Raw genomic sequence first — 23140 nt, 5'->3', positions numbered from 1 at the left:
TGCCAAGCGCTGCCAAGTTTCTGAACTCTTCCACTTCTTTGTCTCCCCTGCACTCTCTGTTTGCTTTTCCAGTCCTTGCAGGAAGCCAGAGCGAAAAGAGGTGCCGCCTTTGGGAGGGTAATTGCCATGTGGAGCGCCTGCATTCCTGCTGTGTCTCGTGGGTGTGGAGTGCCTTTGCTTCCCCTTTGGCCACTGAGTTGCCTCTCTCCCCCAGCAAGGCGAGCGCTTGGCCCCTCTTCCGGCCTCAGCACAGGTCTCCCTGCACGCTTGGAAACCGTCTGCGGCCATGCTGAAGCAGATCCTGTCGGACATGTACGTGGATCCAGAGCTCCTGGCAGAGCTCAGCGAGGAGCAGAAGCAGATCTTGTTCTTCAAGATGAGGCAGGAGCAGCTCAGAAGGTGGAAGGAGAGAGAAGCTGCTGCCGCACCAGAAAAAGCTTCAAGGAAGCTGGGAGAGAGGGAAGGTCAGTGGCAGAATCCAACTGACGGCCAGCTGGCTGGCCGACTGCAAGAGGGGGTCTGGAAATGGGATGTATGTGGGTGTAACAGGTACTTTTCTACACTGTTAACTTGCAGTGTTGACAATATCTGGTTTTTTGGGTCGCATTCAGAATGCTTCGCCAGCGTTATCTCAGACACCCTTACAACAGCCCTGAAAGGTCAGCCAGTATTCTTATCCCCCAGTCATACAGGATGTTCCATTCATTCATAGCCTGATCACCTGTGCTGCCATAATGAAATTTCACAAATGAGCATGTAGATCAGTGGTTCCCAAAGTGGGCAGTACCACCCCCTGGGGGGCATAGGGGGGGCACTAAGAGGCAAGAGGGCAGCGGGGGGGGGCACTAGAGGTGGGGCCCCTTCAACTGTGTTGATCACTAATTTACAATAGATCAAGCTATGGCACCATGCTGGCAAATTTGGTGGAAATGATCAGAATTTTTTTCCAAACGTTGAAGAGCTGGGACCACTGGGGTCAGGTTCATCAGTTTTGTTGAATAAATTTCAACTAAAAAGTTTTGATTTGATTTTGAATAGATTAATTAATTAATTGTTACTGTTTTGAAATGTTATTATTATCTTCTTTAGTGAGTCATGCAAACCTCTATTTTGAATAATGCTTTTTATAGGGTAGGGTAGGGGGCACTGGGGTTGAGTTTGTGGAAGCAAAGGGGCAGTGGCAAGAAAAGTTTGGGAACCACGGATGTAGATGATCCCGGCAAAGATGATTTCCACACCGGAATTTTGACTGGCGTGGACAGCTGGGTCCCCCCTTCTTTTGGGAGAGCTTCCACACGTCATCGTGCTCTTTCTGAGCATGTCTGGTGGGACTCCTGGGGCTTTCCCCTTTAAGCCAGAAAAAAACTCTTATTTTCTCTGTTTAACGGGGAACTTCCCTGGGAAATCTCTCTCTGCCTGCGGCTACTGGGGAGGGGGGTGGGCAGAGCTCAACAGAACCTTCCCAATGGTGGGGCTTTACTCTGTCCCCTCCCTTTTAGCCCTTGGATGGGTTAATTCATGGGGGCATTTTTTTCAGTCTTGAATGCGGTTTGGGGCATAATTCCACAGTAGAGTTGCCGGCTCTGGGTTGGGAAATACCTGGAGATTTTGGGGTTGGAGCCTGAAGAGGGTGGAGTTTGGGGAGGGGTGTGACTTCAGTAAGGTGTAATGCCATAGAATCCCCCTTCCAAGCGAATTGTTGGAAATGTTCAGAGACAGAAGGGACTTTTTTTCATCAATGGTGGACTTGTAAAAAAGCTCAGAAATATTGGAAGCAAATACATAATGTGATTATGACAATTCCCCAGATTAACTTTGATTTAAATCCCAAGTCTATGCTTCTGGGGATGATTCCAACTCAGTTATGAGCTATACAAAAAGAATTTTTCCAATATGCGACCACTGCAGCGAGGCTTGTTTACGCAAGACATTGGAAAAATAAAGAGATACCCACTTTGACAGAATGGATTACAAAAATGATGGAATTTGCTACTATGGCAAAGCTCACTGATCAATTACAAGGAAGACAATATGAAGAACATCAACTGAAATGGCAATCCTTTTATAATAAATATAGTTAAGATTGTTGATATTTAGGTGATTTTATTTTAATCTGGTAATTAACAAGACCTGAGTATATGAGAATCATATATTGAAATACGGTGTAGAATTTAACTGTAGAAATATAGAAATGGATGAAAATTAATTTTTTTATTTAGAAGAATTATAGTGATATAATGACCCATAAATGACAACGAAAATATTTTATTACAAAAATGAGTTTAATGACAGGGTCACAGGGTACACACAAAATGTTATCATATCATGCTATGTTTCCCTTTTATCTATTATTCCCTTTCTTTCCTGTATTTTTGAAAAATAATTAAAAATATATTAAAAAAAGAAAAAAAAGAACCCCCCCTTCCAAAGCAGCCCTTTTCTCCCAGTGAACTGACCTCTATCAGCTGGAGATCATTTGTAATCCCAGGAGATCTCCAGCTAGGACCGGGAAGTTGGCAACCCTATTCCACAGTGTCCCTGTAACTGTGTAGCTCAGGAGAGAAATGGGAAAGGGGGGGTTGCATGATTTGTCACCTTGGTGTTTCTATTCTGATGTGACAAATTAGAGGAGGTTGTGGGATGGTACCAGCAGTGTGGGGCTGAGAGATGTGGGGCTGGTACCATGCTGAGACCATCCCTGTCGCCCTGCCCCTTGCTCCCTTTCTGCGCTGCACTCTTTCACACCTCCATGTGGCATGCACCAAAATATACCATTCCAGACCCAATTCCATTCAGCCCTGGGGAAGGGAGAGGTTGTCTGCTCTCCCACCGACTTGCTGTGCCGCCTGGGACACAGACGATGGGGAGGGGGTTTCCCTGGCTCTTCATGCCTCACTGAGCTGGCCCAGCAGACGCTGCTGGTTGGGACCCATTCCAGTAGAGCAGGACATCTTCTGGGTAGTCACATCCCTTCAGTGGCCACTTCTCTGCAGTGTAGCCTCCCAGAGCAGGAGCAGAGGGCTCACTCCCTTATTTACTTTTATTTAATTCATTTACACACCACCTTTCTGCTCAGTGGGGTCCCAAAGCAGCTTACATCATTCTCCTTTCCTTCATTTTATCCAAACAACAACCCTGTGAGGTTGGTTAAGATGACAGTGTGTGATGGGCCCAAGGTCACCCAATGAACCTCCGTGGCATGAGTAAGGATTCGAACCTGGGTTTTCCAGGTACTAGTTTGACACTCTTAACTACTATACCACACTGGCTTCCCTCCCAATGTATTTTGATTTTCTGACCATCCCGTGATACAGACAATTATCTATGTTGGCTAGACTGAATGCCATCCCATCAGGGGAGTTAATAGGTCATTTAAATAGGGTACCCGTACTGTGAGAGAGTCTGGCAGTGTGGTTCTGGCCAAACAGACACTCTTCAGCATTCCTTGATTAGCTGCGACTTGCTCAATGAGACTAGAGACACATGGATAAAACCTTTTATCTGGGAATCTGTCTCTAAACTGGATAACCTGAGGGTTCTTTTAGCAGGGGTGGATTTTAATACTACATTGGCAGGCGCCAAATTTCTTGCCCAGTCAATCAAGATTAAAAAAATTACTAATTTTCTTATGGGCTATTTAGATAGTTCCCTTTTTTTTCCTCTTTATTTTGATCTTAGTGTGACACTGTTCAGGGCCGAATCAGCCAGTATCATTAAAGTAATACCATACTGGCTGTTTTTGAGGGTGTTTTTAGGAAGGTTTGTGAAGAATATTTATTTTACAAGGTGAATTTATTCCAGATTGATTTTATGGGATAGTTTTTGGCCTGTGCGCTGGATTGTGCCATTCCATGATGTTATTTTATTGTTTTGGATTAAGTTTCATGCTATATTGGTTTTTATTTTTGTTGTTGTAAGACACACTGAATATATGGAGGAAATAAATTGCTGGGGTGGGTGGGAAACCCGTGTCAGATGGAAAGAGAGAGAGTGAGAGCTGGAGCAGAAATATAGTAATACATAATAACACAACATTAAAACATGAGACTTTTATCATAATCACTGTTTGTCTTATTACTCTTTTGTTGGAAGAAGAAGAGTTGGTTTTTATATGCTGATTTTCTCTACCTTTTAAGGAGAATCAAACCGGCTTACAATCACCTTCCCTGCCTCTCCTGTGAGATAGTTCAAAGAGAACTGTGACTAGCCCAAGGTCAACCAGCTGGCTTCATGTGTAGGAGTGGAAAACCAACCCAGTTCACCAGATTAGAGTCCGCTGCTCATGTGGAGGAGTGGAGAATTGAACCTGGTTCTCCAGATTAGAGTCCACTGCTCTTAACCACTACACCATGCTGGCAGATTACTGGTTAATAGTGCAGGATGGTCAGTTAATCAGTGGGAGTCTGTGTCCAGAGATTGTCTTATCATCGAGTTGGAAGGGGCCACACAGGCCATCTGGTCCAACCCCCCTGCTTAATGCAGGATCAGCCTAGAGCATCCCTGACAAGTGTTTATCCAGCCTCTGCTTAAAGACTGCCAGTGAGGGGGGAGCTCACCTCCTCCCTAGGTAGCTGATTCCACTGTCGCACAACTCTTACTGTAAAAAAAAATCCTACTATCCAGCCAGTACCTTTCAGCTCATAATTTAAACCCTTTATTGTGAGTCCTATCTTCCTCTGCCAACAAGCACAGCTCCTTGCCCTCAAGTCTAGTCCGCAATGCTCCAGAACATCATGGGGAACCCTGTCAAAAGCCTTATGAAAGCCAGGTAAACAACTGACAGCATTCGTGCCATCCTGTAAGCTCATCACTTGATCAAAGAAAGAAACGAGGTTGGTCTGGCAGGACCTGTTGGGGACAAATCCGTGCTGGCTTCTCCAGATCACCAAGTTGTCCTTCAGACGCTCGCAGATTGACCCCTTTAGAATCTGCCCCAATATCTTCACCGGGACAGAGGTCAGACTGACTGGCCTGTAGTCTCCTGGGTCATCCCTCCTCCCTTTTTTGAAGATTGGGAAAACGTTCATGCTCCTTCAGTCCTGTGGCACGTCTCCTGTCCTCCAAGAGGTCTTTCCACCCTGGTCAAGCGGTCAGTAGCAGACTCCATTTGTCCCTTCCTTCCCTTATCCTCACCCAGATACTTTCCACTGGGCTGTCTCCCATCTCCTCCGGTATTTCCTGACAAGCAAATCCTCTCCTCACATACAGCGCCACTCCGCCGCCTCTTCGACCGAGTCACATTTTCTCGAATAACTCATATCCATCCACTACTACATTCCAGTCAGGGGAAACCATGCCACTAAGTCTCTGTAATTCCTACTAAACTATTAGAGGTTCAAGCTCTTCTTTCTTATTGCCCAAGCTTTGGGCATTGGTACAGAGACACCTGAAGCCTCCTCGCACCTTTGGCTCCATTTGACCCAGCCCTCAGGTGGGCCTCTGCTGATTGCTCTCCTTCATTGAAAGCCCATGTTGGTCATCTCCTTCCCTTTGTGGTGTCTGTTTAAAGCCCTCCTGATGAATGTCTCCAGTGAAGGTGAAGTCTATTCCATGCTAGTAGGCCAACTTCCAGAAAACCTAGCCCATGGTCCCAAAATCCAAATAACTCCTGCTGTCTTCTGACAGGATTATTTAAAGTTCTGTCCATCCCCTTTCCAAGCAGAAGAGAGGGCAGCAATAGCAGTTGGCCGTTTCAGGGACGTTCCTTCGGGGTGGAAAGTCTCTCTTTGGGGAGCTGGATGTGGGAGAGCAGATCTGTAAACTTGGAGGACTCTCTTTTCCTCCACTCGTGGCTTTTGTAAATAAATATTACAAACACATCTTAATTGCCAGGATTCTTTTCAGCTACAGGAAACGAAGGGAGCAAGCCTAGTCAGGTCTATTCAGAAGTTGATCTCGTTTTATTGAATGGGGCTTTCACCCATAAAGGTATTTTTAGGATTGCAACCAAAATCTGCAGACACCCCGCCCCTTCCCACCAAACCATTTAACTGCTTAGGCAAGTGGAGAGCATGTAACAATACAATGCTTTATACAGAGTATTCAAAGAGCCTCTTTGCTAACTGTGGTTTTTGTGTGGATTGTAGATTCATGTAAATCACAGGCACCTGTTAGCTCTGATGATGTTAGTGCCCTGGCCAAATCTCACTCTTGACAGTACAGCAATTCAGCCAACGGCATTAAGAGAGTTTGGCCCTGAGAGGGAGAGTGGAATGTTGGATGCTAAGGAGGAGAATGCAGAGGAATATGACTATGATAAAGTTCAGCACTTTAAATATGATGAAAAATTAGATCTAACTCTACAATAGCAGGAGAACGTTGTATGAAAATAGATGAGATTTTAAATTGCCAATTGCTTTTCTGTGTTTGTAGATAAATAGCAATAAGTATTTATATAATTATTTTCCTAAGCACTATATATACGACTCCCCCTCCCCGCAATCCTTAGTTTGAGTCAAAATTGTTATGCCTACATTGCAGATGGGGGTGTTGAGACATAGTGGCCTGTCTAAAGTAATACCTGGGGTGAGTTTTGAATCTGGGACTTTGGGCTCGCAGCGTGCTGTCACTTAATATCAGAAAGGTCACAGAGAAGTTTTAAACCTAATTTCTGAGCTGGAGAGCATCCAGTTTTGGACGGCTCATCTCTAAGGGATGATGGGTTTACTGGTCCAGGTAATTTAAATAGGGATCGGCTAGACAGTGAACTCCACACTCGAGTTTGCTGGGGAACAACATGTCTTTTTATCTCACCTGTGGTGGGAGTGGTCTGCATCCTCGGCACACAGTGTCTATTAGAGCGCGCAGACTTACGTGTAGCCACATAAGTAACATGGTTTTTACGATGGGGTCAATAAAAGCTCTGTGGGACTCAGATTGGACTCTGAGTAAAGTTGCCAATGTCCTGCTGGTGGCGAGGGTGGCACTGTTTCCAGCGGGTTTTTCCCATGCCGCTCAGCTGGGTGGTGGGACAAAATTGAGAGGCAAATGGGGGGGGGAGAGGAATGACCAGCAGCCTGATACACTGATGTCACTTCTGGCATGACTGGAAGCGACGCCAGCATGTTTCAAGGGACACTCTAGCACAGGGGTGGGGAGCCTTTTTTCCACCAAGGGCCATTTCGATATTTCTAACATAATTCGCGAGCCATACAAAATTACCAACTTAAAAATTAGCCGACCAAGCCCCAAGCAGGCAGCTGCCCCAGATTACTCCCCCTGCGCGCAGGCAAGCAGGCAGGCATCCAACCAGTGGCTCGCTCGCCCACCTGGTGGCACAGGATGGTCTGTTGCACCAGCCAGGTGTAGCCGTCTAGCCGCACACCAGAGTTGCTCCTGCTCTGCATGGTCAGGACTGGATTCTACAGCCGGCTCCTGCTACCTCTGCCTGCAAGGGTGAAATGAGGACACACTGGCTAAGAACTTGCCCCACCCCCTCGCACATTCTGGCCCTGCCTCCTTTAACCCCTCCATTGTCGCCACTTCCACCCCCAGCCCTCTTGTAGTACAGAGGGAATACATTTCTCCACGGCCCGGGTGGGAAAGGGTTAACACATTTTCTTGGGCGGTCCTAGCAGCTCCATAGCTGAGGACTCTTCTGCAAGGGGGGAAAAGGTTCCTTTTCTTGGCAAACCAAACTCACATCAGCCTTGAATAGAGGTTATTCCTGTCCGCGGGAGGGGGCGGATCACCAGTCTTAGATCCTTCTGAGCTAGAGATCTGCCAGGACCTATGAAGGGCCAGACCAAATGATTTTGCGGGCCTTAAATGGCCCCTGGGCCTGACGTTCCCCACCCCTGCTCTAGCATTTGGCCAAAACTCTGGTAAACCATAGAGTTTGGGCTAATGCTACAGTGTCACTGGCAACATGCTGACATAATTTCCCATCATGCTGATGTCAGTCGGTTCCAGGATCTCCCCACAGATATTGATTCTGGACCACTGCAACAAGGGCTACTCCCCTAGCCTCCCCAAAGCTTGAAGGAAATTTCTCAGGCCCCTGTGGATGAGAGGAATCGAGCTTCTGCTCCCCAAAATAGACGGAGGCGTGTGCTGGTAATTGGGGATTCCCTACTGAGAGGGGTAGAGGCTAAAGTGTGCCGACCAGGCTTGTTGTCTCAAGAGGTATGCTGTCTACCAGGTGCGCATATCCAGGATGTGACGGAAAGGGTAGAAAGTAGGGTTGCCAAGTGCCCAGTGGCAGCAGGCAAAACCCCACCAATCCACCTGGCTGCCCGCCGACCATCTGAGGGTTGGCGGGCAAGCCTGCACGCTGTGCCACGTCACTTCTGGTTTACACCCGGAAGTGCCGCAACGCAGGGGGCCTTTTACCACTCAAATCCCCAGTTTGAGTGGTAAAAGGCCCCTTGAGATGCGGCACTTCCGGGTATAAACCGGAAGTGGCACGATCGTATCCACGCGCACGCTATCCCTGCCTCAGCTCTGCCCCAAAAACCTCCCACCGGAGGAGAGGGGGGACCTGGCAACCCTAGTAGAAAGAGTCATCAAGCCCGCAGATTATTATCCTTTCTTGCTAATCTATGTGGGAACAAATGATATTGCCTGGCACAGCCCAGAACTTATTAAAAGAGACTATGCGGCTCTGGGTTAAAAAAGAGAAGGACCTGGGAGTACAGGTTGTGTTCTCATCAGTTATTTTATCAGGAGATGGTTTGTACCTCACAAAGCTAGGAAAAATGTGTTTGGTGAGAGCCTTGCAAACTGGATAAGGAGGGCTTTAAACTAAATCTGATGGGGGAACGAGACAAAAACTCAAAGCCTAGTATGATGCCAATAACTGGAAGTGAGAACACTAAAGATTTTCGGGGAGTGGCATGAATGCAAGGAAACATTAACTCATGGGTAAGCCCAGAAATGAAACCCTCAGGGCACATAAACTGTGGATTCCGATGTCTCTACGCTAATGCGCAGAGTTGGGAAACAAGAAGGAGGAACTTGAAATCCTAATACATGAAGGGGACTTTGACATTACAGAAGCTTGGTGAGATGACTCTCACGATTGGATTATTAGGACTGAGGGGTACAACTTGTTTAAAAGGGATAGACATAAGGGAGTAGCAGCATTATATGTCAAGGATGTGTATACTTGTGAGGAAATACATGAATCTTAAAGTTATGCTGGGCAGAATCCCATGGTCACAAATACTCGAGGAGAAGGGAGCTCAAGAGGGGTGGGAGTTTCTTAAAAGTGAAATATTGAAGGCATAATCACAAACGATTCCTATGAGAAGGAAAAAAGGGAGGACCTCAAAAAGCCAGGATGGCTGCTTAAACAACTTGCTAAAGACTTGTGAAATAAAAAAAGACTCATTTAGGAAGTGGAAGGAGGGCCTTATAACCAAGGATGAATATAGAGAAATAGCCAGTGCTTCTAGGGAGAGTGTTAGAAAAGCTAAAGCTCAGTAAGAGGCTAGCGAGAGATGCTAAACACAACAAAAAGGGTTTTTTCCCTATGTTCAGAGTAAGAATAAGAACAAGGACATGATAAGCCCATTGTGGGGAGTGGAAAGTGAAATTGTAACAGGAGATGAAGAGAGGGCAGAACTCCATTCCTACTTTTCCTGAGTCTTCTCTTGTGAGGGAAACGGTGCTCAACATGGCATAAACAGAACACATGATGAGGGAAAGGAGTCGCAGCCTAGGATCAGCATGGGTGGTGTATAAACACCTAGTTTCTTTAACTGAAACTAAGTTCTCAGGGCCAGATGAATTGCATCCAAGGTTAAAAAAGAACTCGCAGATATAATTTCTGAGCCCCTGTGCATTATTTTTGAGAATTCTTGGAGAACAGTTGAGGTGCCAGAAGATTGGAGGCGGGCAAATGTTGTTCCCATCTTCAAGAAGGGGGAAAATGAGAATCCGGGTAACTACCGACCTGTCAGCTTGATGTCTATACCTGGAAATGTTTTAGAACAAAATATTAGTCAGTCCTTGAGCATTTAGAAAGGATGGCTGTGATTACTAAGAACCAGCATGGGTTTCTCAAGAACAAGTCATGACAGACTAATAAAATAAATTTCAGTGGAGATAAATCTAAAGTTCTGCATTTAGGTAGGAAAAATCAAATGCATAATTATAGGATGGGGAGACTTGTCTTGGCAGTAGTATGTGCAAAAGGTAGACAGTACACTGAGCATGAGTCAGTATGTGACGTGGTAGTTAAAAAGGCAAATGTGTGTTTGGGCTTTATCAACAGAAGTGTAGTGTCCAGATCACGCAAAGTGATGGTATCATTTTACTCTGCTCTGACTAGACCTCACCTAGAATACTGTGTTCCGTTTTGGGCACCACAATTTAAGAAGGATGTAGACAAGCTGGAATGTGTCCAGTGAAGATGGTGAGGGTTGGGAGACCAAGTTCTGTGTAAGGAAAGGTTGAAGGAGTTCGATATGTTTAGCCTGGAGAAGAGATGACTGAAATGATAACCATCTTCAAGTAGCCATTCTGAGCCTGGCCTAGGTTGGGGAGGGCAGGGTAGAAATTTATTAAAATAAATAAAGGGCTGTCATATAGAGGATGGTGCAGAGTTGTTTTCTGTTGCTCCAGAAAGTTGGACCAGGACCAACAGGCTGAAAAAGAGTCGTAGGCTAAACATTAGGAAGAACTTCCTGACAGAGCAGTTCCTCAGTGGAGCAGGCTTCCTCGGGAGGTGGTGGGCTCTCCTTCTTTGGAGGTTTTTAAGCAGTGGCTAGATGGACATCTGTCAGCAATGCTGATCTGTGAACTTAGGCAGATCATGGAAGGGAGGGCAGGAAAGGTTGTTTCAGTGTTTGGCTCTCATGGCTCTCATGGCCCTCTCTTACATGCCTAGGGAAATACCGATCACCACTTTGGGGTCAGGAAGCAATTTTCCTCCAGGCCAGAGATCTTGGAGCATTTTTTTGTTGCCATCTTTTGGGCATGGAGTAGGGGTCACTGGGTGTGTGTGTGGGGGAAGTAGTTGTGAATTTCCTGCATTGTGCAGGGAGCTGGACTAGATTACCCTGGTGGTCCCTTCCAACTCTATGATTCTATGAAATGTGGGTGTCCTTTGCATCACTAGCATTACCTCTGTCTTGTCAGGATTCAGTGTCAACCTGCTTACTCTTAGCCACTTAAACCACAGCAGTCGGGCAATGGCTCAGGACCTCGACCACATCATCAGGCAATTCGCACCAGGGGTCCCCAACCTTTTTGAGCCTTTGGGCACCTTTAGAATCGTGACACAGGGTGGTGGGCAGAGCCACAGAACAGCTGCGACAGGAGGCGGAGAATCACAAAATGTCAGCTGCAGGAGGAACATGAAATGTCAGGGAGTGAGGTTATACTTAACTCTTACTCTATTTGACATAGAACTCTATTTGACATTTCAGGCAGAAGCCATGTTTAAAAGGATACCTTTCCATCTGCATAGCCAGTCAGAAGGCCTACTGGGCAAATGCTCTACCTGGCTCCTCCCACTTTCTAAAAGCATTTGGCGGGCACCGGAAACCAGGTGTCGTGGGCACCCTGGAGCCTTCTGAAGGTGGCAGCTGGCAAGTGGATGGGACCGATCGCTCCCTGCCCGCGCCCATGCCCCGCTGTGTCCTGAAGGCTCCTGTACTTGTCGTTCTGCAAACTACGTAAGACACAGCTGTTCAGGAGAGCATTTTTGCACAGGGAATAGGGCTGTGGTATAATGGAAGGGTTCAGGGAGGTGCCTTTATAGCACTGGTTCCCAACCAGGGGTCCATGGACCCCCAGGGGTCCGCGAGAACTAAATTAAGGTCCGCGAAACAAAGTTATAAACCCATAATAAATTAACATTTTCAATTAAAAGTTCTCTATTATAAAAATATATATTCAAATATTATTCTAAGTTTAATGTTTAACGAACAGTTATGGTTAAAGTTTATTTTCAAATTCTCTGAATTTTTATTTTGAACCTTGGGGTCCCTGCACCGAACAAAAAAGGTCCTAGTGGCCCCTGGTCAAAAAAAGGTTGGGAACCACTGCTTTATAGAGAGAAGCAGGGCTGAAGTCTGTACAACCGTTTATCGTATGTGTTATCTGTTTGTTTGTTTGTATGTGCTGTCCTGCTCTTACGACATTGTTTTCCACTTCTGTAATTTCATATTATGCTTCCTTTGATCCTTTTTTGCATTGTTTCTAATTTTGTAATTTTGGTTCCATTGTTTTGTTTATTAGTAGGGTTGCCAGGTCCCTCTTTGCTACCGGCAGGAGGTTTTTGGGGTGGAGCCCGAGGAGGGCATTAGGAAGAATTTTCTAACAGTTAGAGCGCTTCCTCAGTGGAACAGGCTTCCTCGGGAGGTGATGGGCTCTCCTTCCCTGGAGGTTTTAAAGCAGATGCTGATTCTATGACCTTAGGCAGATCATGAGAGGGAGGGCATCTTGGCCATCTTCTGGGCATGGAGTAGGGATCCCTGGGGGTGTGGGCAGGGAGGTAGTTGTGAATTTCCTGCATTGTGCAGGGGGTTGGACTAGATAACCCTGGTGGTATCTTCCAACTCTCTGATTCTATGAGGGCGTGGTTTGGGGAGGTGAGGGACTTCAATGCCATAGAGTCCAATTGCCAAAGCTGCCATTTTCTCCAGGTGAACTGATCTCTATTGGCTGGAGATCAGTTATAATAAGCAGGCGCTCTCCAGCTAGTACCTGGAGGTTGGCAACCCTATTTATTAGATGTATTGTATCAAATAAATACAATGTTGGATAGCACTGTTTTACACTGTATAATCCACCTTGTGCCTCAGTGAGAAACGTGGGCGAGAAATAAAGTAAATAAATATGTGGGAGCTGCCTTGTACAGGTCCAGCCCACTGGTATAGCTGGTCCCGTTCTGGTGGCTGCCCTCTTGCCCCCCAGGAGGGATTTTTCTGAGATCTGTTATGTGGGAAAATTCAGTGGAAGCTGTCTGGACTTGAGCCTGAGAGCGTCTAAATGCCCAGCATGTGTTCTGCCGCTCAGATGTTGCCCCTCTCTTAGGGGACTGTGAGGGCTCTGAGGCTGCTGGGCAGGGGGCACAGCCGGCTTACCCAGCCAACGGGGCATTCTTGCCATAGTCCACAGCGGGGAGGTTCTTGACCACTTCGTCCGATTTGCATGTGACCTTGCGGAGCCATGCTGAGCCATATTTTTGTATTTGCAGCCCATGGGAAATGTGTGCAGTGGAAACGTGGAGCAGATGGCGACGTCTGGGTGTGGGTAATGGGGGAGCACCCAATGGATAAGCCGTATGACCTGCTCTGTGGTGAGCTCATTGCTGAGAGAGAGAGGAGGCAGACACTGCAGGAAGCAGAAGCACTGAGGTTGGTATGGCGCTTCACACACGCCAACGAGCAGGGTGGAAATCTGGTCCTTCCAGTTTGCTAGGCTGACTTTTCTTGCCAGCCAAGAGAAGTCTCTTTGTGCCAGGCATGCAACCGTGTAAAGTGGAAACTTCTCTTTTCAAGTTAAGCAGTTCCGCAATGCACTTTTTACTTTTTGAAGGCCTTAGTTTTTCAACTTACCCTGGCAGAATACATTTTTTTCTCCAACTCTCTTGGTCAGCAGCAAATATTCATAGGAAAAACTGAAAAATAGTTTTAACTCTACAGTATTCTCTTATTGCTTTTGATGTCCACGTTTATATTTCTACCATTCAATTTCTTAATGTTTTTCTTTTACTTACCGTGATTCCCCTTAGGAGGCGGCGTGGCCTCGCTGCCAGCGTAAGTGCGTCTAATCATGGCACAAGACACACTTACGCTGGTGGTGAGGGCAGTTCCGTCAGCGCCTGACCGCTGCGGAGCTGCTCGCCGCTCCTCCACCAGTGCAGTCTCCCAGTGGCACAGACCACAGCGGAGACTTGCAGCGCCAGCGTGGGGGGGGTGTTCCTGGGGCTTTCCCGGGGGGGGGCAGGGGGAGGAGCCGCCAGTAGTCAGCTCCCTGTCCCCTTTCGCCCTATTACGCCGGCACCGAGAACAGTGTTGCTTTTTAGCAGACCCCGTTTAACAACAACAACGAAAAACCCACGAAAAGGCTTTTTCCCCCCCGGCATATTTGGATGGGAGACCACCAAGGAATACCAGGGTTGCTGTGCAGAGGAAGGCACTGGCAAACCACCTCTGTTAATCTCTTGCCTTGAAAACCCCCCAAAAAGGGGTCGCCATAAGTCGGCTGCGACTTGACGGCACTTTATATACACACACACACAGGTGGAACTGCTTAGGAGGCGGCTCAACTGTGCTTTCTCCCCGCCGTTCCCCTACGCCAATTCTCAGGAATGCATGCATCTGATAGGAATTGCTGCGGAGGCCATTGGAAAGCCTTTGAGAGGCAGGTGACAGAGGTGAAGATCTAACTTTTCCCACCATCAACAGACAGCTTATTTCTCCACTACTACTCATCAGCTAAATCCATGCAGTAAAATAACCTGGGGTAGGGATGTCCCAGTGCATTCCTGAAGTGGGGGGGCCAAAGGTCATAGGAGGAGGCGTGACCCCTACACCAGCGTCCATGCCACTTGTGCTGTGCAAACTGGCACGGACGCCGGCGTAGTGCTACTTACGCCAGTCCCCTGTGGATTGTGGTGGCAGTGTGGCCCTCAGACACCAGGCCACTGCAGCGGAGCAGCTGCAGCTTTGAGGAATGGGCTGTCCATTCGGCAGTTTGAAAGCTACTGGTAGCTGGTTTGTTGCTTCCGGGTAGCTTATGCATTCTAGGAAAAGACCAAGGAAGATCTGCTTGAAGCTGTTTTTAAAAAAGTATTTCATGGGATTTTCTCTGTTGTTGCTTAGCTGATACATGCATTTCTGGAGCTCTTCCTAGTCCATTTTCTGTTTCTAGGACAAAATAGAACTGAGTAATATGCTGGGGGCCCCTGACCTGGAGGGCCCAGGCTAGCCTGATCTCATCAGATCTCAGAAGAATAAGCAGGGTCAGCCCTGGTTAGCATTTGGATGGGAGACCACCAAGGAATTCCAGGGTTGTGATGCCGAGGAAGGCACTGGCAAACCACCTCTGTTAGTCTCTTGCCATGAACTGCGACTTGAAGGCACTTTACACACACACAATATGCTGGGGAGTAGCACAGGATGTTGTTCATCACTCAGATGTAGCTCTCGTTAAAGGTTGGTGACCCCTGATGTAGGGTAATTTGGTTGTTAACAACTTCAAAATGTGAGTAGTGGTATCACTACATATACAATTTTGTTTTGTACTAAATTCATTATGTGCCCCCTCTCATGCGTGGGGCCCAAAGCAAGTGCAGAGAGGCTAACCAGTAGACATGCTGACCAGTCAGTGCAGCCTGGCAGTTTTTTGGCTCTTAACTGTGCCGTACAACTCTTTGTTGAGGACATTTCTCAGATGTAACCCAAAGCCTATTAGGCAACAGATAAGTAGTGCTGGTATCTAAAACACCATCATTTTGCCAAAAGTTTCAGGTTGATGTCCTAGCAATTTTGACAGGTTTCTGGGTATTGGTAAGGTTCCCTATCCTTCTTGGCTGTTAAAATTTTGCCAGGTGGAGGTGAGGGAGCCACTAATGAAGATTATTAATGCTTACCTTTTTGATGGGACTTCCAGAAGCCTTTGAAGCTCATGATGGTCCATCCACTGTTTAAAAAGCCCTTTCTTGTTTTTGGTTAGCAATAGCCCTGTTTCTTGCCTTTTCCAGGGAAACTGATTGTGCAAATAATGAAGGTCATCGGTTCTTGTGGGTTATCCGGGCTGTGTGACCGTGGTCTTGGTATTTTCTTTCCTGACGTTTCGCCAGCAGCTGTGGCAGGCATCTTCAGAGGAGTAACACTGAACTCTGAGACACTGAGACTCAGAGACACTGTCCTTCAGTGTTACTCCTCTGAAGATGCCCGCCACAGCTGCTGGCGAAACGTCAGGAAAGAAAATTCCAAGACCACGGTCACACAGCCCGGATAACCTACAAGAACCAATGAACTCTGACCGGGAAAGCCTTCGACAATATAATGAAGGGTCAACTCCAAGGTTTTTCTGTATGACGCATCCGTTGGATTGCCAGGTCCCACTTTGCCACCGGCAGGAGGTTTCTGGGGCGGAGCCTGAGGAGAGCAGGGTTTGGGGAGTGGAGGGACTTCAATGCCATAGAGTCCAATGGCCAAAGTGGCCATTTTCTCCTGGTGAACTGATCTCTATCGGCTGGAGATCAGCTGTAATAGCAGGAGATCTCCAGCTAGTACCTGGAGGTTGGCAATCCTACGCATCTACTCTGTCTCTTCTTAATTTGGCTTAATTTGGCTTCAGGCCTTAAGTTTGGAGCTGCCTTGCAGTTGTCGCCGGGGTTGGAAGTACATTTAAGCTCTGAAGGGAGCTTAAATTTGGATTTAACCTCCCGCCTTACAAGAAGGCCCATAGCCAGAATTTTTTGTTGAGGGGGCAAATAAGGACAGTGGTGGGCAGCTCATAAGGTATTATTTATTTCTTTTGTTTACTTTATTACTTTAATAAACTTCTAAATACACTTCTTAATAAAGTTCTAAATAAGTAAGTGAATTGGTGAGGCAAAATGTTTCAGTTTTTTTTAGAAATATCAAATTTACATGTAGAATATGTAAATATATATCTAGACTCCTTTTTATAGGTAATAAACATTCATTATCAAACTATCTCGGAAGTGAAAGTGAAGTGCTCCTGTATTATCATATTAGTAGTCAATCATAATAACACAGTAGGAGGTTGAAAGTTTAAAGCGGTGTGTTTATTAGGCCCAATATACGTACCGGGTGGAAACTGCCCAGAGCGCAGGACAATTTACACACCTGAACAAAGGATTGCGAGAACATATTGTCGAAGGCTTTCACGGTCAGAGTTCATTGGTTCTTGTAGGTTATCCGGGCTGTGTGACCGTGGTCTTGGTATTTTCTTTCCTGACGTTTCGCCAGCAGCTGTGGCAGGCAACTTCAGAGGAGTAACACTGAAGGACAGTCCTTCAGTGTTACTCCTCTGAAGATGCCGGCCACAGCTGCTGGCAAAACGTCAGGAAAGAAAATACCAAGACCACGGTTACACAGCCCGGATAACCTACAAGAACCAGATTGCGAGAACCTTTATCACTTCTGGTCAGGGGTGTTACAATTGCGTAGATTCAATGCACATTGGGTGTCTACTCCAATATCTCATTAGAATAGCCTATAGATATTGCCCGAGGCTGTCTCTAAGCAAGCACTTGGTCTTGTGATCCACATTCCTAACAGTGAAGGTAAGACACTGTTTTTCTCTACTGGGGAAAGCCTGTACCAGGCAAGTATGTAATCTGTTGGCTTCTTATAGTTGTGGATGCCAACATTCCCAAAGCTTCCATGTGTGTGCAGAATATATCTTGTCTGATGCTATGCTCTATTCCTGAGCATAGCACCTCATAACTTTATGAGTGTTCATACATGTGAAAGAATATATGTTTTCCCATATAAATGAAGTTTATAGGCCCTTCAAAAGTTGGTGGGAGATAGGGAGAAATAATGAATCGGAATCAGTAGCCTGAAGTCAATATCAAGATCAATATCAAAACCTTTATCGGCATAAAATAAATAAATACATATTAGGATAAAGTAGCCTGAGGTTAGAAACTGTGGTGAAGTTAGAAGCTGTGAGGCGACGGCGTTGCTGCAACATCCAACCCTCAGAAACTGTTCAATGTGAGTGCCAGACATTCCTAAGGAAGAAAATAAATGAGTCCTGCTTCCCGCGCCTCAGTCACGCTTACAAATTTCACTGTAACTCACTTTTTTTTCTTTTTTATAAATTTTTATTGCATTTTTATAATGAAAACATACAAAGAATACATGAAAAAAAAGAAAAAAAAACATATAATACAAAGTAAAGAAAGAAAAAATACACTGTAACTCACAATAACAAGCTCAACATTAATATAGCCAATAACACTGGATCGTGTTAGTTTAGAACCCATCAAGTGGGATTTCAGCCATGAATAACTCTGGAGAATGGATACACCTTGTGTTCCAGCAGGAGGGCCGGGTCTAGCAAGACTCAGAATCTCATACCCAGGATTTTCTTTAAAACTCATCCGCCTCAAGGAGGTAGCGCAGTCCCTCCAGAACCTCAGCCTGTGCCGCCAGCCTCACCAGCATCTCACCTGTGCGCAGCTTCAGCTTGTTCTCCCTTGGCCATTTGCTCAGAGGATACAGGCTTCTGCTGGCACAGAGATAAGAACATCAGAAAGGCCCTGCTGGATCAGACCAAGGTTGATCAAGTCCAGCAGTCTGTTCACACAGTGGCCAACCAGGGGCCTCTAGGAAGCCCACAAACAAGACGACCGCAGCAGCACCATCCTGCCTGTGTTCCACAGCACCTAAGATAATAGGCATGCTCCTTTGAGAGAACAGGTATGCCTCATGACTAGTGTCCATTTTGACTAGTAGCCACAGATAGCCCTCTCCTCCATGAACATGTCCACTCCCCTCTTAAAGCCTTCCAAGTTTGCAGCCATCACCACATCCTGGGGCAGGGAGTTCCACAATTTAACTATGCATTGTGTGAAGAAATAGTTCCTCTTATCTGTTTTGAGTCTCTCACCCTCCAGCTTCAGCATTTGTTAAGTCTTACATGAATATTAAACAGTATCAGTGACAATGAGGAACTCCGGGGCGCCCCACAGGACATGTTCCAAGCAGTAGATTCCAAATCTTCCATGACAGCCTTGGGAAACTCCCTGAATGAAAGGACCTGAATCAGGCTGTTCCCCCTGAATCAGGCTGTAGTAAAACATAAATTAGCTCTGGTTCTATGCCTTCCCTACCTACCATCTTCCCTCCAAGTCCATCCTTTGTACAGCATTTAATAAATCTCTGTTACTTGGTTGTTAACTTGAAAAAGCCTCTGGTGTCCCCTTTCTGCTTCCTCTGGGGGATGACTTTTCCCACCTTGTGTGGAAGAAGCCTCTAATGCATCTGGCCCTCCAACTGCTGGGTGCATGCGTGTGGTTAACCAGTGCCCAATCCCTCCTTTTGCTGTTCACACCAGGTGTCCAAGGGAAGCTTCCACAGAGCCTTCTGTGACAGCACCAGACACCAAATCCCAGTTGGGAGCGGAGAGGGTGAGGGAAAACAGCATGGGACAGGAGGTGCCCCAAGGGGTAACCCAAACCCCAAATCAAGACAGCATCCAGGTAACACTCCTGCTTTGTGTTTCCCTTTCTCCAGTGTTGAAACAAAAGCATGTCTGGAACCAATGAGCAAGTTCTACTGTGTGTGTGTGTGTGTGTGAGAGAGAGAGAGAGAGAGAGAGAGAGAGAGAAAGAGAGAGAGAAAATATGAGTGAAGGAGTCACCGCTGCTTCAAGGTGCCTAGGATTGCCAGGTCCCTGTTCGCCACCGGCAGGAGGTTTTTGGGGAAAAGCCTGAGGAGGGGAGGGACTTAAATGCCATAGAGTCCAATTGCCAAAGCAGCCCTTTTCTCCAGGGGAACTGATCTCTATCAGCTGGAGATCAGTTGTAATAGCAGGAGATCTTCAGCTAGTACCTGCAGGTTGGCAACACAAATGGTGCCCACAGATCTGAAAACAAGAGAGACACAAGTTCAGCATAAGCTGTTCCTTGCCATCATGTTAGTCTTCCAGGCTGCCGCAGGTCTTGAACTGGTGACTTTTGGGGTTTCAGGCAGGGGGTTCAGCAGACAGGCCAAAGACACCACCTAGAGAGACCCCCACAGCAAACATCAGGTCAGGCGTCTACACTTCAGACATGGCCAGGAGCCAGGATGAGAGATGGTTCGAGCTTAGAAAACTCCAAGTCACGGCGGGTGCGAGTGACGGTCTGGAGGCTACTGCAGAAACAGAGCTGAGTCTGGATTTATTGGTGTGTGTGTGTGTGTGTGTGTGTGTGTGTGTGTGTGTGTGTGTGTGTGAAGTGTGCTCAAGACCAAGTGAGGCCTCAGAAGCAGAAAGGCAGTCTGAGGATAAAAGAAAGCGGGAGATCAAACAGATGCTGGGGGCCATGTGCCCCGTCTTGACACTCAGGACAATTTGCCGGGGCTGATGTGCGGAGCCTAGGGGGTGGCTGCTTTACACCTTCAGGCGAGATCGTATCAGGCTCTCCACCAGCTCTCTATGGGTCCCATTGAGCCAGCTGTACTTTCTCTGCAGGCCATTTTGAAGAGGGTGCTCAGGAGGCTGAGCCTAGGGTTGCTAGCTGGAGATCTTCCGCTGTTACAACTGATCTCCAGCCGACAGAGATCAGTTCTCCGGGAGAAAATGACCACTTTGGCAATTGGACTCTGGGGCATTGAAGTCCCTCCCCATCCCAAATCTCGCCCTCCTCAGGCTCCACCCCAAAAACCTCCCACCGGTGGTGAAGAGGGAACTGGTGACCGTAGCTGAGCCAGATGTTGTGGCTGGAACTGGCTGTTCTGCTGGCACACAGAACCAGGCCCCAGAGCCAAGGCCTCAGGTTCTGGGTTTGAGTCCACATCGCCCGGCGGCAGTAAGGAGAGCTGCTCTTGCTGACTGCCTCTGCCTCGTTCCACCCCCAGCTTCCCAGGAGGCAGATCTGATGTACAGCTGGGGTTGGAGAAGGCGTTTTCTCTCTGTGAGAGTGATACTGAAACCCTTTCCACTCTGGTGGGCGGCTTGGCTTGCTTCTTTGGTTCCTTGGGAACTGGGCACTCCACAGTCTCTGAACCTGAACTGCTGCCGTGGAGGAGGAGCTAATTCACCTGTTTCCCATTAACTGACACAAAGTCTTCTCATTATTATTGTTATTCTTATTAATGCAGCACCATCAATTTACAGTATGTGACTTTATAGAGAGCCACATAATCTACTAAGAGGTCCCCATCCTAAGGGGCTGACAGGGGAAATGCACAGCTCAGTTCTTCAGTAAAAATGCTCAGGAAAGCAGATGTGAATTAACAATGAGTCCACTGGAAATATCTCCACGGCCCCGGAGTCTCCTCATAGGCCGAGCATTGGCAGCTCCAATTTCATCATCATTTGCAAAAAGTCATTTCTGGCTTCGTGGGGACTTGAGCTACTTCAGGTCTCAAGATAGACAAGCTGGTAAAGACAACAACAACAAAAGGCCCCCCAGCTCTAGGATCTGTCTCTTGGAGCTGACAGCATCCCAGACTGCCAGCTGGCTCCTTTTCGGGAGGTTTAGCCCCCATCTCAAAGAGGCTGGTTCCTCCAACGCCGATTGGCCTTCTGAGCACTCAGGAGGATCACAGTTGTCTCCACTGATCATCTTGTGTTTGGTTGGTTTCAGACTGCCATTAGTAAATCAAGAGGTGTCGAGCAGATGCTGGCAGATTCCATCAGTCAGTCACGGAAGGTAAGGAAATATTGGTGTGTTTCTGGAACCAAGCTATGCAGACAAAGGCTAGTGCGGCATGTGGAGTACTGGCATGAGCCACATTCAAAGCACAAGTCAAGACAAGAAGGTGTAAACTAACAGGGCTTCCTCATGGCAGGTTTCCCTGCAGTTTCCCTGCCCCAGTCCTCCAGCAGCAGCTGCCACCACTCTGTGCCTCCAGGGCTCTTTCAGGTTTTTTTAATGGCAATTGAATGTTGTAACATCATGGTAACAGTCTGCATACTGGGCTCTCTGAATTCCCAGGTTTCATTTATTTTAAAAGTAATTTATCCCCTTTCTCTTTGGAGCCTTTCCCCTTATATGCCCACAATGAAAGAGACTGGAGACTTACATTTAAAAAAATTAAAGCTGGGAATTAAGAGAATCTGATACATAGATTGTTATAACACTATTCAGCTACCATTAAAAAGGTGGGAGGTGTGACAACTCGGAGTGACCTTCAGTTTCAGAGCAACGTTTTCCGGGGCGGGGGGGTGATACCGGAGCAAGCCGAAGTCATAACCAAGGCAGCTCTTGTGAAGAAGATTGCTCATTCGCGCAGGTGAGGATTCTTCTTCAGAAGCCTGGTAAGTAGCTGTAGAAGTGGTCTTTTTTACTTGGAGGGTATATCCGGATGGCACTGGTTTAGTCCCATCTTTTAAAGTGCAGATCAGGTCGCTGTCAGTTGGTCAGACCAAGTTGGCTCCAATTACATGACCCTGACCTCAAAAGGGCCCCAACTATGAGGCCCTAAAAAAACCAGTCAAAAAAAGATAGAAAAATGGGAGAAGAACAGAGCCGTGCACCTGGGCAAAGACGAATAGTTGAACCCGAAAAAGCCAAATATTTATTCGGCTATTGTTGAAGGCTTTCACGGTCAGAGTTCATTGGTTCCTGTAGGTTATCTTGGCTGTGTAACCGTGTTCTTGGTATTTTCTTTCCTGACGTTTCGCCCGCAGCTGTGGCAGGCATCTTCAGAGGAGTAACACTGAAGGACAGTGTCCCTCAGTGTCAAGTGTGTAGGAAGAGTAATATATAGTCAGAAGGGGGTTGGGTTTGAGCTGACTCATTGTCCTGCAAAGTATTAAAGGTAATGTGCAAATCATTGTCCTGTAAGTATCAAGATAATGTGCTAATGAGGGTGTAGTATGTTAATGTGGAATCATTGTATCCTGAAGTGATCTGATAACATGTGGAATCCAAGGCTAATCCGCATGACTATTGTGGACTGTAGTCTTTGTTAGTCTGGAGGTTTTCAGGACAGGAAGCCAAGCCTTATTCATTGTTAAACTCTCTACTTTTCTGTTAAAGTTGTGCTGATATTTATGAATTTCAATGGCTTCTCTGTGCAATCTGACAAAATAGTTAATAGAATTGTCCAGTATTTCAGTGTCTTGGAATAAGACCCTGTGTTCTGTTTGGGTCAGTCCATGTTCAGCCACTGCTGGTTTCTCAGGTTGGCCAAGTCTGCAGTATCTTTCATGTTCTTTTATCCTTGTTTGTATGCTGCGTTGTGTGGTCCCGATGTAAACTTGTCCACAACTGCAGGGTGTACGATATACTCCTGCAGAGGTGAGGGGGTCTATTTTGTCTTTTGCTGATCGTAGCATCTGTTGTATTTTCTTGGTGGGTTTAAACACTGTTTGTAGGTTATGTTTTTTCAAAAGTTTCTCCATCCTATCAGTGACTCCTTTAATAAATGGCAATAATACCTTTCCTATGGGAGACTGTTTTTCCTGAGTTTTCTGATTTTTGTTTGGTTTAATGGCCCTTTTGATTTCATTTCTGGAATAGCCGTTTGCTAGCAGTGCATGATTTAGA

At 46.7% G+C, this 23140-nt stretch overlaps 1 protein-coding gene across 1 annotated transcript in view; it reads left to right on the top strand.

The window, feature by feature from the left end:
- Positions 1 to 286: 286 nt before the first annotated feature.
- SH2D4A (SH2 domain containing 4A) overlaps positions 287 to 23140 on the top strand; it is a 35173-nt gene continuing 12319 nt past the window's right edge. Inside the window, exons 1-4 of the mRNA XM_056857851.1 lie at positions 287 to 464; positions 13148 to 13307; positions 18997 to 19141; positions 21233 to 21298. Coding sequence (XP_056713829.1) covers positions 287 to 464; positions 13148 to 13307; positions 18997 to 19141; positions 21233 to 21298 — 549 coding nt within the window. The remainder of the gene's footprint in view (positions 465 to 13147; positions 13308 to 18996; positions 19142 to 21232; positions 21299 to 23140) is intronic.

This window comes from Euleptes europaea, chromosome 11, assembly GCF_029931775.1.
Source record: "Euleptes europaea isolate rEulEur1 chromosome 11, rEulEur1.hap1, whole genome shotgun sequence".
NCBI classification, from domain to species: domain Eukaryota; kingdom Metazoa; phylum Chordata; class Lepidosauria; order Squamata; family Sphaerodactylidae; genus Euleptes; species Euleptes europaea.
This window is presented reverse-complemented; position numbering and strand designations above follow the sequence as displayed.